The following is a 15,279-nucleotide window of genomic DNA, read 5'->3' as shown; positions in this document are numbered from 1 at the left end:
TTGTAAAGGATTAGATTTACAAAACAGGTCGCAAGGGAATTTCATATAACAGCAGTATACTTCAACTGTTGTGAGGGTCTTAAAATGCAATGCATCAGACAAGGATTGTTGAGGCCTATGCTATGCATCAAACTAACCCCCAAGTTGCTAGTGCGGAGCAAAAAGCAGCGCTCGCTTGCATGTTACTACAGGCTTCAAATCAAATAAGTATCCAGTGTACAATAAATGGACGAACAATTCAAACCACCTCTTTACACTCCAAGGATAGGATCACAGCGCAGACACGATAACGACATCATTTAACCACAACTCTCAGTGGCCTATATCATTCCATCACCGCAGCTGCGCGTTGTCTTTAAGGCAATCCGGGCACTTCGATCGTATGTGGATGACATCATTGATATTGTCAATGGTGTAGCAGAGACGGGAGAGAGGGAGATTTCTGAGTATTTCTCCAGAAAAAAATAATTCGCAGTGCAGCAGACTTTGCAGCAAGAGTGGCTTTTTATTAGGGTCAACTGGAGATAGAGTGATGAGCCGTCAAAAGCCGCGTCCGTCTTTCGCTGTCCATGGTCCTGTTTGAGTAGCGACGACCCCTTTCAACATCACCGTAGCCGCGTCCCCGAGGATCTTGGCATTATCGGGTGAGGAGGGAATTGTGTGTCTGAGATGGGGGTCGTATAGGTTTGGTGTTTGCAGCTGACTGGGGAAGGAATTAAATAGATTCTGAATGGGGCAGTCATAAATTCTCCTAAGGGTCCCGACTCAGGGGTGCGGTTACTCTGCAAATTCTGACAACAGACAAGCAGCTTGATCGTCATAATCTTTGTATTTTTTTTTCTTCATTAGCTTACATAGGTTATATTTCGTAACCTGCCATTTTCTCGATCAGACATAACCTTTCTGCCCCAAAGCTCTTCTATGAAAGGTGACGTTGTGCCTGGCATGATAATCAAACCTGGCAACAATAGTGGGACTCGATTTTATAACAGCAGCCAGAATCCTGAAGTAGGCTGTGTGACCTAGCCTGGACGGCCAGTCACGAGCTCTGTCCTAATCATGACAATACATATGGGTTTAGAAACACTGGTAGGCCTATTATACACTCATTAGCATTCAAGTGTATATTCACACAGGACAGTTCCATATAGCTCCATATATTTGGAAATATCTCATTATATGACTCATTTTACCTTAAAACATTTTCATACGGAGAGAATGTAAATTAGTCTGATCTCACATTACAGAATATTTTTCTGAAAACGACCTTTTTCATCATTGATTGGATGAAAACTTTCAGAGAATTAAACATTTGAATTGTGAGGCCATGCAGAATGTTTGTATATTAACTTGTTTGCATTGATGTGGGAGGTAGCGTGATAAATGTGGATCGGTTCAAAGTGGTGAATAAATTATTCCAGATTTATGCCGTTTTCCCCTGCTCTTGCCATCTCCCTGTGTGCAGCTAATGTAGTTTATTGGTGGGAAAATCCATCTAGATTTCAGGCAAAGTTGAACTGAAACTTGTGTTCACATTTCCTCCTCACATTGAATCACAATGAGTCCCCATGATTACTTCTTCTCTTTTAACTCCATCTTTTCTTTTGTAAGCTGTCTTGTGGATCCCTCTCCCATCGTCTCAGCTGGTAGTTCAGCCTGTGCTTCTGCTCCGTTGATTGCTGGTGTGATTGATGAAAGTTGTTTGTGTGTGTTTCTTGACCCACCCAGTGGATTGTGAAATCAGAAGCCATGGAGTTGAGGGTCGGGAACAAGTATCGTCTTGGGAGGAAGATAGGGAGCGGGTCCTTTGGAGATATTTACCTGGGTAAGGCTTCTTTTAGTTGCTTTTGCTGTTGTTGTTTTGGATTACTATTGTGCCGTTTCTCACACATCACTATAGTGAGTGGAGGTGTGTCCAGGAGTACCTGTGCCATAGATTTGTGATTGTATGTACCATATATTCCATAGGGAGATATCAATGAGTGAATCCAATTAAATTAAAGAATCATATTAAAGGGAACTGAATTGTATTGATGACAACAGGACATGGTGTTACATGTGTGTCTGCTCGCCAGGTGCCAACATTGCCACTGGGGAGGAAGTGGCCATCAAGCTGGAGTGTGTGAAGACCAAGCACCCCCAGCTTCACATCGAGAGCAAGTTCTACAAGATGATGCAGGGAGGAGGTGAGAAGCAAGCATGTCATCCCCCTCCTCCCCCTCCCTCTGCCTTCCTACCTGTCCTTCATCTACCCTATCCTCCTTTCTTTCTCTCCTCTACCTGGTTCCCCCCCTCTTCTTTAGTTGGTATCCAATATGGTGAGGTGGAAGGAGAATACTTTAAAACGACTTGTGTGTATGTTTATGTATGTTTGTGTGTGTGTGTGTGTGAGCAGTGGGCATCCCTACCATCAAGTGGTGTGGAGCGGAGGGGGACTACAACGTGATGGTGATGGAGCTGCTGGGGCCTAGTCTGGAGGACCTCTTCAACTTCTGCTCCCGCAAGTTCAGCCTCAAGACCGTCCTGCTGCTGGCTGACCAGATGGTACGCAGACTCACCTGTGTGTGTGTGTGTGCACACGCTTCTGTTGAGCTTTGACATCACTGTTGATAACTGTGACATCATCTCTGAAGCTCTCTTCCTCTTCCTCCACTCCCCCCTCCCCCACCCCACCAGATCAGCAGGATCGAGTACATTCACTCCAAGAACTTCATCCACCGTGACGTGAAGCCGGACAACTTCCTGATGGGGCTGGGCAAGAAGGGCAACCTGGTCTACATCATCGACTTTGGCCTGGCCAAGAAGTACCGCGACGCCCGCACACACCAGCACATCCCCTACCGGGAGAACAAGAACCTGACCGGCACCGCCCGCTACGCCTCCATCAACACACACCTGGGCATCGGTAAAACTCATTGTCTGTGTGTGTGTGTTTGTGTGTTGTTCAACCCTTTCATTGGTAGTTGTGTCTTCACCAAGAGAAGTCAATAGATTGTATGTGATTGCGTCTGTATTGATCAGGACTTGATCCCCAGAAGGACTGCAGTAGTCCTCACACTAGTATTGACCCTCATCTCTCCTCCTCTCCTTTCCTCTCCTCTGGTCTGCCCTCCTCTCCTTCTCTAAACTCCTGTCCTCCCTCTTCTCCACCCTCTCCCCCCCAACCACCACCTTCCCACATCCCCCCTCCGCCCTCCAGAGCAGTCACGGCGTGACGACCTGGAGTCTCTGGGCTACGTCCTCATGTACTTCAACCTGGGCTCTCTGCCCTGGCAGGGCCTCAAGGCCGCCACCAAGAGGCAGAAGTACGAACGCATCAGCGAGAAGAAGATGTCCACGCCCATTGAGGTGCTCTGCAAGGGTTACTCCTGTGAGTAAATGGAAGGGAATGAGGGTTATCTTTTAGAAACAACACTGAACCTTATTTTGTCCATGACCCACAACTTCTCCAAGTAGGACGTACAGCGCATTGTCTATGTTCAAAGATTGTGTTCGGTTGGTCCACTGGTAGTGTGTGTCAGAGTATGTGAGTTCTTCCCCAGTTGTGTGACTCTCTATTTGTCTGTCCCCTCTTTCTCTTCCCTCTCTCTCTCTTAGCTGAGTTCTCCACCTACCTGAACTTCTGTCGCTCTCTACGGTTCGACGACAAGCCCGACTACTCGTACCTGCGGCAGCTCTTCAGGAACCTGTTCCACAGGCAGGGCTTCTCCTACGACTACGTCTTTGACTGGAACATGCTCAAGTTTGTGAGTCTTCCTTTTGAAGTTCTTGTTTATTCATCCCCCCCAAATTGCTCACTATAATCACATTAAGATCACCTTGGTGCCACAAGGAAGTCTGGAATCCATGTTAATGTTTCTCTCTGCTTCAGGGGGCCAGTAGAACAGCCGAGGAAGGAGAGAGAGAGCGGAGGGAGGGAAAGGAAGGGGATGAGAGGATTGGAGGGGGCGGTCAGAGAGGGGGTGCAGCCCGAGCCCTGCCCCCAGGACCCAACCCCCCTGCAGCCAACAGAGTGAGGAACGGCCCAGAAGCTGCCGCCTCTAACCCCGCCTCCAGAGTGCAACAGTCAGGTGAGTCTTACAGAACAGGAAGGGACTGTTTGGGGTTTTTCTGGAAGTCCTGGGGTTGTATGAATAAGACCCTTTCATTGACAATTTGACAACTGAGCATTCACAAGGTTGTGTGTTTGTACCCTGCCTGCATGTGTGTGATTCTTTGTGTGTGTGTGTGTGTGTGTGTGTGTGTGTGTGTGTGTGTAGGTAACAGGTCCCCGCAGGCTGTGTCTCGTGCAGAACGAGAGAGGAAGGTGGCCATGAGGCTCCATCGTGGTGCCCCTGCCAATGTCTCCTCCTCTGACATCACTGCCCGCCTTGACCAGTCACGTATCGCCACATCACAGGTGGTCAGACTTGCTTAATAAACCATCCAAAACAACTATGACCACGATCTACTTCTTACACACATATATTGAGAAAGGTTTGCTGATGCTTGTGTTCTTGCATTCCCCCCTCTCCCCCACCCCCTCTTCCCCCCCTTTCCCCCTACCTACTTCTTGTCTACCCCTCACCCACCTCCTCCTCCACTCCTTCCTCCTTTGCAGGTCAGTGTGCCATTTGAACACCTGGGGAAGTGAGCCTGTCCTGTCTGGTCTGCTGGATGCTCCTCGCAGGTATGGACACAACTGACCACCACCCACACCACTCTGCACTTGCAAACCAACCACTGTCTGCACATCTCTATGCCCTAGTACAGATGTTTATCTGTGGGTTAGTGACGCGGTGACACTGCAGTTTATTTGTGTGAGAAAGATGTATAACAGATACACGTCTTCTTGTTTCTAATCTTCTTTCTAATCTGTTTTGTTTCACAGCCTCTGCAGGGTATCCAATGAACCCTCAAGAACTTGAAACACTTGGATCGAAACATACAACGTGATTGAATGAAAGAGAAAGATAATAGAAGGAACAAAAGGGTTAGATGAAAGAAAGGAGTGAAAGTGTGAACGAGTGTGCCTGTCCAGTATCCTGTGTGTCCATTGCTATCCAGGGAGGGGTTAAAGAAAGGAAGAGAGGGAAAACTGAAGACTGAAGGACATACTCAAGTCAGAGCTTTGACCAGGCTTCTACTAATCACAGGCCACCACAAGGGCATGTGACTCCTTCTGACCGTGCCCTCCTTCACTCTCATTGACTGGTTACATGGTTGGTTTGACTAGTCAAGCTCTATCTATTATGAAGCTGAACAAACGTGCAAAAACAGCACCTGTAAGTGCAAAAAGGACTAAACTTTGATTATTCGAGCTGTTTACATAGCGGAGGTGTTGTTATTTAGGCACATGTGTTGGTTTAAAGACGTGTCAGATGACTTTACAGAATCTGGGAGCTACTGTACTTAAAGTTAATGGTGATAGACTCTGTTTATTTTAAGCCAATAAGTAAAAATGTATAATGTAATACTAAACAGAATCATCATCAATAGATACAGAGTTATTTAAAGTTGCAGTTGAGAATAATAGGTGTAGGACAAATAGAAAAATAGAAAAAAAGAGTGGTGTGTGAAAAGGGGTAGAAGAAAAGTAAAGGCGGAGTTAAGTTATGGAAATGAAGTGACTGAATGTGAAAGACTTTTTTCAACCGACCTGCCTGGCGGGGTGAGGTGGGGTTGTATCAGTGTCTTGTTGTCTTGTTGTTTGTTTGTCATTCACTTGGTTTAAGTCACAGACTGGTGAATGTAAATTTTCCTAGTATTCTACATACTGATCAATGCTGTGCTGTACTGGCCCAGATCATTTCTTCTCATAGTATCCGTCCTGTCCAATGTAGCTCCAGCTATTAGTGAAAGCAGAACCAAGTCAGGCCCAGTACAACTCAGTTTAGTTTGGCAGGGTTCAGTTCTGTGAACGAAGCATGAGTCAACAAAGAACTACAACAGCAGGAAACTAAAGGATATAGAGAGATGGGCTATCACCCATACTCTCTCTTTCGGTGTTTGCTATTTTGCCTTTACTGGCAAAGTGACCAAGCCTTATCGTCCCTATTTAACACTATGGAAGATATAGCAGTGAGAAGCAGATGCAGAGTGGTTTGAGTTAAACAAATTGAACACCAAAACAGTTTTACAAATATGGTGTAAACATAGAATGCATTTGTGTTGAAAGCCAACCTGTACTAGGTCCGATAATGTGGGTGTTAGGGGTGCTGTGTAAGCCTCTGGGGGTTTAGTGGTGGAGCTGGTTTATGGGTAGATTGTTATAAATGGATCTAATTGGTGGGATATGGCTGTGTACTGTATGCACTTGTATATTTCTTTACCATGCTTCGAACAGGATACTTGTGTATATTTTATGAATCAATAAAAATATGCACAACTTAAAATGTCCCATTGTTGTGTTGAGAGTGTGTGTACGAAATTACGTTTATTGAGAAATATTGAGATTGTGATGGAAAAAGGTGAACTTTCTCATCAAGCATGCGCACTGTACGGTCCCTTCTACTTCCTGGTCGTCAGTGCTCCTTGCCTGCGATTGGTGGAAACAACACTAGGCTACATGTCATTCGGCTAAAACCACGAAATGGCCCGAGCGAGTTGAGCTACTGTAATCCGAGGGGATTGCGTTTGTGTGGCAATTGGCAAAGAGCCGACACACGGAGAGGAGAGAAAGGAATGACAGTTTGCTCTCCTTTGAAAAACAGATATTTTATACGCATGGATTGATAACACAGTTAATAATGGAATGAAGAAAAGACACAACAATCCAAAAAATGATACTCAAACTTTCGAAGTGAGATTTGTTTAACGGGATTGAACTCCTGAATTCAGGCGCAGAGATTTCCAGTCAAACCGACGCACTGGGAGTTAAACATGGATGGTCGTGAACCAACGGCAGCTTTGAGGAATTAAGGCCGTTTCTGTTTTATTTGTGGTGTTGGATTGCTCTATCCAACGTAGGTGTGTTTTGGACACATCGACAGATTCAAGGTGAGAGGATCAAAAAGTGCGCATGAGTGAACAACAGTATGGAAAGTGGGCACTTCAAAATTAGCCAGAAACACACTAGAAGTAATATATAAATGATATATCAGAAAATAGCCATGTCATAATTTTATTTGAAACATTTTCTAACTGCCCATTTATTTACGTAATTTCTGTTTTCTAGATATCTCTCAAATTCCAGTTTACTTGAGCTCTATCAACGTGAAGGTAAATGAAAGTGTTGTTATTGTTTGAAATCAGTCACAATCATGCTCTAGAGATAAAATGCTCGTAATGGTAATTGTGTTATACGTGGATGAACTTCCATATCATCATATGATTTTTGCCAACCAAATGAACTAATCTCTGCTGGCTATGACCCATTCATCACTTTATAATGATGACCAACACACACTGCCTCTTTCTTCCTCAACTGCTTCTTCACGTGGCCCCTCCCCTTTTACACACACCTTTTATTCTGCAGCCACATCATTCCAGGGTGTGTGTGCATGTATGTGTGTCTGTGTGTGTTACAGACTGCCTTTTTGCCTTTGTCAACACCCTGATGCATTCAGTACTATTCTGCATGTTGTTGTACTGATCACCTTCAAACTAATACACGTAACCCCCGTCAAACACAGGTATTACTGTCATCTAATAAAACACAGATTATATTACATAGTCAACATAGTCAACACAGTCTGTAGAAAACAGCATCCATTCAAATAATTCCATCCATCATCAAATAATTTAATTGGATGTATGTTGTTCGTGTTTGTGTGTTTTAATTGTTTCTGCCAGCCTAGCCTGAGCTGTCTGTGTGATGTGTTAATATGACTTATGGTTGCTACGCAGAGGAAGCTGAGCCATAACAGGTCAATGTGAGCTTGTCCTCCCTTCCTGTTGTCCTCTCTCTCTCTATCTCTCTCTCTCTCTTTCAGTCTCCCACTTTTTCTTTCTCTTTCTATCTCATACACTATCATTTTATTTAATAAAAAATGGTACAACGAATCATAGCAGGTTGATTATAGCAGATGGATATATCTGTGCATGTGTGTGTGCGTGTGTGTGTGCGTGTGCTGTTATTTTCCCAGTCTCCTTTAGTAATGTCAAGGACTCTTCTGAGCTCTTTCTGGCTTCATGTCAGTCTGTCAACAACAACAATCACCCCTCCTGCAGTATGACATTCTAACTGATCCCACTGTGACACGACTAGCATTACAGAAACGTGATGTTCTTTCTCCTTTGCTCTGCTTGTTTGTCTTTGAATAGAGTATGACATGTAGATGAAGTCAGGGAAATAAACAATGGAAGAGGGGATAACTCGGCTGTGTTTGCCTGTTTCAAGCAGACCTACATACGCAGACAGACATATACAAAGACATATTTCTCTTATCTCTGCGCTTATACAGCACAGATTAGATGATCAGTATATATGGTGAATGATTTACTGTTGAGTCCTCTTCCTGATCAATTCTCTAGTTTCTAAGTCCTACAGGACAGGACCTGGCAAAAGTAAGATTCTCTCTCTCTCTCTCTCTCTCTCTCTCTCTCTCTCTCTCTCTCTCTCTCTCTCTCTCTCTCTCTCTCTCTCTCTCTCTCTCTCTCTCTCTCTCTCTCTCTCTCTCTCTCTCTCTCTCTCTCTCTCTCTCTCTCTCTCTCTCTCTTCCTACTTGTGCCTCTCTATTTCTCCAGATGAGCCAGCTGTGGAAGCGAGACGTGCCCCTCACAGAGCCCCTGGGTGTGGCCCCCGGCCCCCTCCCCACTGCGGCCCCCCTGGGTCCCAACATCTCCTGGTTCCCCGAGGCCCCGCTGCTCACCCCAGACCAGCCCATCTTCCTCATGAGCACCGCGGCCCAGGCTGTGTCTGGGTTCTTTGTCTGGACAGCCCTGCTGTTCACCTGTCACCAGGTAATACGCTGCACCATTGGACGATATTGTACATGTACCAGCTAATATTACATTTAACTACCGACACATATAGCAGGTCAATATCAATAACAAAGTCAAAATAATACCAAGTAATACACAGAATTGGAGGAGGAACACAAATACTTTTGTGTTCTGTTGTTAACGACACATGAACCACATGATGTCTCTGTTGAGGTGTCAGACATCAGAGATTGTCTGTGTGTTAGTCAGAAGGAGTCTAGTCACCAGGGCCGGTCTCTCTGTGGGGGGAACATGAGACAAGGTCCAGGTGAGGTGACGCTGCAATGACAAACAGCAGCTCCCTCATAGAGAAAAGGTTGCCTGGCAACAGCACACGCTCTCAGTTGAGCATAAACACATCATTGTACACACACACACATCATCAACTTTCTGGACTACTCTATTGCACCATAAGATTCATGGTCAGGTGGTGGCTATTTGTTTTGCTGGAGGAACTGAACCCAGGATAGTGATGATGATGATGATTCAGAACTCACAGTCTAGTGTGTTCTTCCAGTGATGCTGGTGGGAAGACTATTGCTTTTGTGTTGTGGAATGGAAAAACAATAGAAATGTGTACCTTCCCTTCAGATGGATCAATAAATGCCCCCTGCCTCTCACCCCCCCCCCCCCTCCCAGATCTACATGCACCTGCGTTTCTACAGCTCTCCTAACGAGCAGAGACACATCGTCAGGATCCTCTTCATCGTGCCCATCTACGCCTTCGACTCCTGGCTCAGCCTCCTCTTCTTCACCAACGACCAGTATTACGTCTACTTTGACACTGTCAGGGACTGTTATGAGGGTGAGGAGAGGTGGGGGAGGAGAATTGTTGGAGGGGGGGGGTCCTGTCTTCTTTTTGTCCACCCACTCTCTCCCTGCTCTTTTTCTCTCTCTTTCTCGCCATCTATCTCTTTCTCTCTCTCTCTCTCTCTCTCTCTCTCTCTCTCTCTCTCTCTCTCTCTCTCTCTCTCTTGTAATTCTCCGCCAAGACTACATCTTTGCAAAGTGAGAACCTGTTGCATAGCAACCCTGCTATGCTTTCCTAATGATGTGCTCTCTACCAAACTTACTGGAGAGTAAACTGATTTATAAACTAACTGACTCTGGGCTCAACCTAGCATCGACTGGTTGTGTTGGCATGGCAACAGCAGCCACCCTGTAGGGTCCCAGAGGAAGTGAAAAACAGCTCTGAGATAAACATACACACACGGGTGCTGCCAGCTGAATTGGACAGAGGACTGAGCACTGGTGTGTGAGATATGCTGTTATTGTGATGGATAGACTGTGTTGAGCTGAATTGGTAAATATTTCGCAAGGGGTTAGGAGAGAGAGAGAGATAGTGAGAACGTGAGAGAGAGATGACAGAGGGACTAATGCCAGTGCTGCAGCTTGGATCTGGTTGAAACATGGGAACACAGTCTGTTCTCCTGGGCATCAGGACTAAATATAGACAGACATGCACACACTGCAGTCCCATACTTGACTGATGTACTGCACACCAGCACCCCCTCACAGAACTGCTGAGCAGCTGAGAGCAGTACTGCGGGGGTCATAGATTTTGCTGTACAAACAAACACACACACACACACACACTCCAAAACACACAGCCATGACACACAGAGAGGTAGACACACACCCTCTGCAAAGTCACCATGCCACTTGCCACTGTATAGATCCCCTTGTATAGACATGACATTTCACACACCACCCACAGGCCCAGGGACATGAATCTGCTCTCACAGCTGCTGTCCCACTTTGTCTGTGTGTGCGTGTATGTGTGGGAGAGAGAGAGAGAGAGAGAGAGAGAGAGAGAGAGAGAGAGAGAGAGAGAGAGAGAGAGAGAGAGAGAGAGAGAGAGAGAGAGAGAGAGAGAGAGAGAGAGAGAGCAGCCTTATACTCAAGGCTCCTCATGATACATATCTCTTAACGTCATAGATCTGGAATTTGGATAATCAGGTACATAACAATGTTCAGGAAATTGAGCACTCTCCTGTGGGTGTGTCATCACCCTACACAGGAAGTCAGTCTTGTGCACTGTGGGTGGTCAGGTTATGTGGTCTGGTTATATGCTGTTTTTAAGTGTTTTTTTCCAAAGCATGACACTAGTTTGATTCACAGACTTTCAGATCTTTGGAATTCCATAATACGTACATTTAGAAAATGGAAATGTAACTATTGTCTCTGTAATAGGTTGTTACTGTTTAAAATATTCCACCATTTGTAATATTTTCCAAAAAAAACACTTTCAAATGTACAGTTCAAAGGTTTTCTTATAGTGAAGATAACATTTTATGATGAAACTCTTTCCATTTTGGGTTTATGCAGCATCCTTTCCTTTCACACATTTTTTAAATGGTGTGTGTGTGTGTGTGTGTGCGTGTGTGTGTGTGTGTGTGTGTGTGTGTGTGTGTGTGTGGATATATGTGTGCTCTTCCACAGCATTTGTGATCTACAACTTCCTCAGCCTTTGCTATGAGTACCTGGGAGGAGAGAGTGCCATCATGGCTGAGATCAGAGGAAAGCCCATCGAGTAGGTCTCCCACACTGTCAGCTGGGTGTGTTTTGCACTTTGGAGTTTGTGTGTATGTGTTTCTGTTATGTGACTTGTCTTATGTGACCTCTACCCCTCCCTCCTCCCAGGTCTAGTTGTGTGTACGGGACGTGCTGTCTGTGGGGGCGGAGCTACAGTATCGGCTTCCTGCGTTTCTGCAAGCAGGCAACGTTGCAATTCTGCGTGGTCAAACCCCTTATGGCCGCCATCACTGTCCTCCTGCAGGCTTTCGGGAAGTACCGGGACGGAGACTTCAAGTACGTTTACACACTTATGTTACTTATGTTAGTATGTTTAAAAGGAAATGTAAATCCGTCCCCAAAACTACATTTTCATAATGCCCGAGCATTATTTAGCCTAATTCCTCTATGGTCTCATGGTTGATTATGTAAAACATATATATGTATAACACCAATATCCATTACTGTGAGCCATGCTACCCACTGTCCATCATCACTGATGCAGTCCTACCTGTCTGTGTCAACCCCTGTGTGTCTGTGGCTCTCCTCAGTGTGGCTAGCGGGTACCTGTACGTGACCATCGTTTACAACATCTCAGTCAGCCTGTCTCTCTACGCCCTGTTCCTGTTCTACTTCGCTACCAAAGACCTGCTCAGCCCCTACAGTCCCATGCTCAAGTTCCTCATGGTCAAGTCGGTCATCTTCCTCTCCTTCTGGCAGGGTGAGACACACTTGCCAGCTCTTGCACATGATATGTGACGCCAGACGGACACTGTGCAGCCTCTTTATAGGGAAACAAATCAGTCTGGCTGGTTGTTCTCCGCTCTGATGCCGTACCTGTGTGTGTTCTGTCAGGCATGCTGCTGGCCATCCTGGAGAAGTGTGGGGCCATCCCCAAGATCAGCTCGGCCCAGGTGACGGTCGGCGAGGGGACCGTGGCCGCAGGCTACCAGAACTTCATCATCTGCATCGAGATGTTCTTTGCTTCGCTCGCCCTGAGACACGCCTTCACCTACACGGTCTACATGGACAAGAGGCTGGACGCACAAGGTAAGGAGAGGTGGAGGAACGTTGTGTGTTGGAATAAAAGGGGGAGGAATGGGGGGATTGGGAGAAGGGGGGGGGGGGGTTGAAGTGGGTTGAATGAAGATGGTGATGGGGAGAGGTAGTGGAGTGGTCATTCTCACTGGGAGAGGTGGAGACAGAGCTCCATTTCTTTAGAACTAGATATATACATACTTCCCCAAAGTTATGAAGAATTTGGAACATGAAAATGCACAAATATTGGCAATATTCGAAATGTTTCACATCGTCCTGTACACTTCTTTACAAACTATTTAATTTTTTCTTCCCTCTTTACCGTTATGCATCCTACTTCACTATCACTCCCTTTATCTCTCACTCTCTTTCCCTTTCTCTCTCTGCTGCACTCTAAAGGACCTATTCCTACCTATGGAGAGGATGGTAGGTCCACCTTGGATTCTCTTCTCTCTAGATGGACCCTGATCTGTCTCTTTATTGTATTCTCGTTTCTGCTCCCTGCCTTTGTCTGGTTCTGTGTCTATGTGTTTATATCCTGTTAACAAACCTGTCATCCATCAGTGAATGAAGTTTTTAGTTTGAGTTTAGTTAGTCTGTTTTAAAGGATTTCCTGCAGTCATACTTTTTGAATTGCTCATTTACTATTTGGTGTGTTGTTTAATGCTATGCTTGGTCTATAGCTCTTAAATGCTGTATCCTCTTGATCTCTCCTCCCTACTCTACCTCCTCTTCTCTTCTCCCCCTACTTCCATCCCTCTCTCCCCCAGGTCGCTGCGCCCCCATGAAGAGCATCTCCAGCAGCCTGAAGGAGACCATGAACCCGGGGGACATGGTCCAGGATGCCATCCATAACTTCTCCCCGGCCTACCAGCAGTATACCCAGCAGGCCACTCTGGAGCAGGGTGCGGCTCCGCCCATATCTCGCACCCAGAGCACACTCAGCGGCCGAGGGGACACAGAGAAGACTCAGCTGCTCAGCTCAGATGATGAGTTCTAGAGAGCACTAGACACATTTTAACGCTCTCATTCATCCATAAATACACACACACACAGAAGTGCACAAACACAAGCACAAAGGTATGCACACAAGTACACACATACACATATATACACTTGTCAACATGCATAATGTTTACACTTGTCTAGGAACTCATGAGAACTTGTGCTTGCTGTCTAGTTTGAGGCCATAGTCATAGGGACTTTTCATAGGGATTTTCTGAGGTGGAACTCTAAATTTTCAGGTCTTGAGAGCATTTCTGCTATCATCCCCAGGAAAATATTTTTAAAATCCTAAATAAATAAAGTCCTTCTGTATCTCAGGATGGTATTTAATCTCAAATTCAAGTTTGCAGCTTGTCTGAGGCTTGCAGCTTGTCTGAGGCTTGCAGCTTGTCTGAGGCTTGCCTAACCCCCTTAAGATTTCCATGGCGGCAGTGTTTACAGTTTGTAGCAAAGGGACGATATGAAGGAGAAATAGGAAGAGAGAGACATGAAAGGGAGAAGGAGAAAGAGGGAATGAGTGGTTCAGTAGGGCGAGGCACTAGTAGAGCATCTGTGTGGATGTTGTTGTTGTTGTCTGTGATTCATCGAGGGCAACTGAAGGCTGTGTGGGGGAGGGGAGGGCGGGTTTATGAGTGGAGTGGTGGATAGACCGCACTTGATCAGATTATAGATTAAGAGAAATCTGCCCACAGCCCATAGGGTGCAAGTGGGAGGGCGAGCAACGCAGTAGTCTGGATTATACCAGTGTAATAGGGGCATTATTTGTATGGTAGGGATTAGAGCTAGCTCTGGAGTTTGTCTCTCTTTGTGGAGCAAACCTCCACTGGAGGACTATCAAGGTTAGCTCTAGAGGGGACAACACCCTAGTCCTCTATGAACACAGCTCCTTCTAGAAAGGAATATAGGTCTCTTCTGTTTTGGATACATTTGGTCAGGAGGAAACTGTAGTTTGAAACAGGTTTATTTCTGGTATATTTCACAATCACTCAGGTTATGACTGGGATTATATCATAGATAACATGTTTTTTTTGGAGTAACATGCTATGTAATGGCTCCAGAGATTCAGTCTTGACTAAATTAGGAGAACTAGTAAATGTTTGGATAGCTTCGATTTTAAGTCATTTGTGTGAGTCAATCTGTCCTTACAGTGCAACGGTGAGTCATTGCATGCCATGCTCTATCCCACCACCAGAGAGCAACCATGAACGTCAGCCTGGATTTGAACACACCCACACACACAGTTGTCTTTATCAAACCAGACATGCTTGTACCAAGTCTGTAGATGGAATGCATTGTCTCAACACAGTCTTTACTCCCGTCCTTCTAGATGTTTCCTGTACAGTACAGAGGCTGCTTGAGTTAATGCCTGTCTTCCCCTTATTCAGTCAGAGCAAATCAGCCAATCTGCTGCTTTTACGCATATATTCTGGGTGCTTCATTAAGACCTGAACACTTTTCCACTCCAGCATAAAGCTATTCTCTCTCATCCTGAATCATAGTCTGGGATGCTGCTTCAAGATTCTCTGAGTTTCATTATGAGGTCACAGTGCTAAAAACCATTGGATTTTGTGGTCTTCTCTTTTGTTCTCTTCAGGATGTACATTTATTTTATTATTAGATGTACATGTCCACTAAGGACTAAGAAAGTTGTAAATATGGTTTTACATCATACAGACATATTAAGTAATATTAATCTAATTGAATTGATGCAATACGGCTTAGTTTTGTACTGCAGCTCAATGAAAACTGTACTTTTTTATTTTGACAAAGTTCTTTGTTCCAGCTCATTGTATTTTGTTATAAAGCTTCTCTTATTAT

The 15,279-nt window shown here is 45.3% G+C and overlaps 2 protein-coding genes across 2 annotated transcripts; both read left to right on the top strand.

Annotated features, from left to right (window-relative positions):
• Positions 1-435: 435 nt before the first annotated feature.
• On the top strand, positions 436-6,326 carry csnk1e (casein kinase 1, epsilon). The gene is made up of 11 exons (XM_067244295.1): positions 436-644; positions 1,729-1,825; positions 2,076-2,186; positions 2,396-2,544; positions 2,677-2,905; positions 3,200-3,370; positions 3,598-3,746; positions 3,872-4,070; positions 4,260-4,399; positions 4,601-4,669; positions 4,871-6,326. The coding sequence occupies exons 2-10, from the start codon at positions 1,750-1,752 to the stop codon at positions 4,631-4,633; spliced, it is 1,257 nt and encodes a 418-aa protein (XP_067100396.1). The 5' UTR covers positions 436-644; positions 1,729-1,749; the 3' UTR covers positions 4,634-4,669; positions 4,871-6,326.
• Positions 6,327-6,644: 318 nt separating this feature from the next.
• On the top strand, positions 6,645-14,056 carry tmem184ba (transmembrane protein 184ba). Its single transcript, XM_067244296.1, has 9 exons — positions 6,645-6,978; positions 7,157-7,200; positions 8,668-8,883; positions 9,544-9,709; positions 11,347-11,437; positions 11,548-11,715; positions 11,970-12,139; positions 12,274-12,468; positions 13,227-14,056. The coding sequence occupies exons 3-9, from the start codon at positions 8,668-8,670 to the stop codon at positions 13,454-13,456; spliced, it is 1,236 nt and encodes a 411-aa protein (XP_067100397.1). The 5' UTR covers positions 6,645-6,978; positions 7,157-7,200; the 3' UTR covers positions 13,457-14,056.
• The last annotated feature ends 1,223 nt before the right edge of the window (positions 14,057-15,279 follow it).

The sequence above is a fragment of the Osmerus mordax genome, chromosome 10 (assembly GCF_038355195.1).
Source record: "Osmerus mordax isolate fOsmMor3 chromosome 10, fOsmMor3.pri, whole genome shotgun sequence".
Taxonomy (NCBI): Eukaryota; Metazoa; Chordata; class Actinopteri; order Osmeriformes; family Osmeridae; genus Osmerus; species Osmerus mordax.
Note: the sequence above shows the minus strand (reverse complement) of the source record. Positions and strands in the feature narration are given on the sequence as shown.

Excerpts from the sequence above, each read along its gene's own strand:
- tmem184ba (XM_067244296.1), top strand. The coding sequence starts at position 8,668 with ATGAGCCAGCTGTGGAAGCGAGACGTGCCCCTCACAGAGCCCCTGGGT. Across the intron at positions 8,884-9,543 it reads TGCTGTTCACCTGTCACCAG|ATCTACATGCACCTGCGTTT; the intron begins GTAATACGCTGC and ends CCCCCCTCCCAG. Across the intron at positions 11,716-11,969 it reads TACCGGGACGGAGACTTCAA|TGTGGCTAGCGGGTACCTGT; the intron begins GTACGTTTACAC and ends GGCTCTCCTCAG.
- csnk1e (XM_067244295.1), top strand. The coding sequence starts at position 1,750 with ATGGAGTTGAGGGTCGGGAACAAGTATCGTCTTGGGAGGAAGATAGGG. Across the intron at positions 2,187-2,395 it reads CAAGATGATGCAGGGAGGAG|TGGGCATCCCTACCATCAAG; the intron begins GTGAGAAGCAAG and ends GTGTGTGAGCAG. Across the intron at positions 3,747-3,871 it reads ACTGGAACATGCTCAAGTTT|GGGGCCAGTAGAACAGCCGA; the intron begins GTGAGTCTTCCT and ends TCTCTGCTTCAG.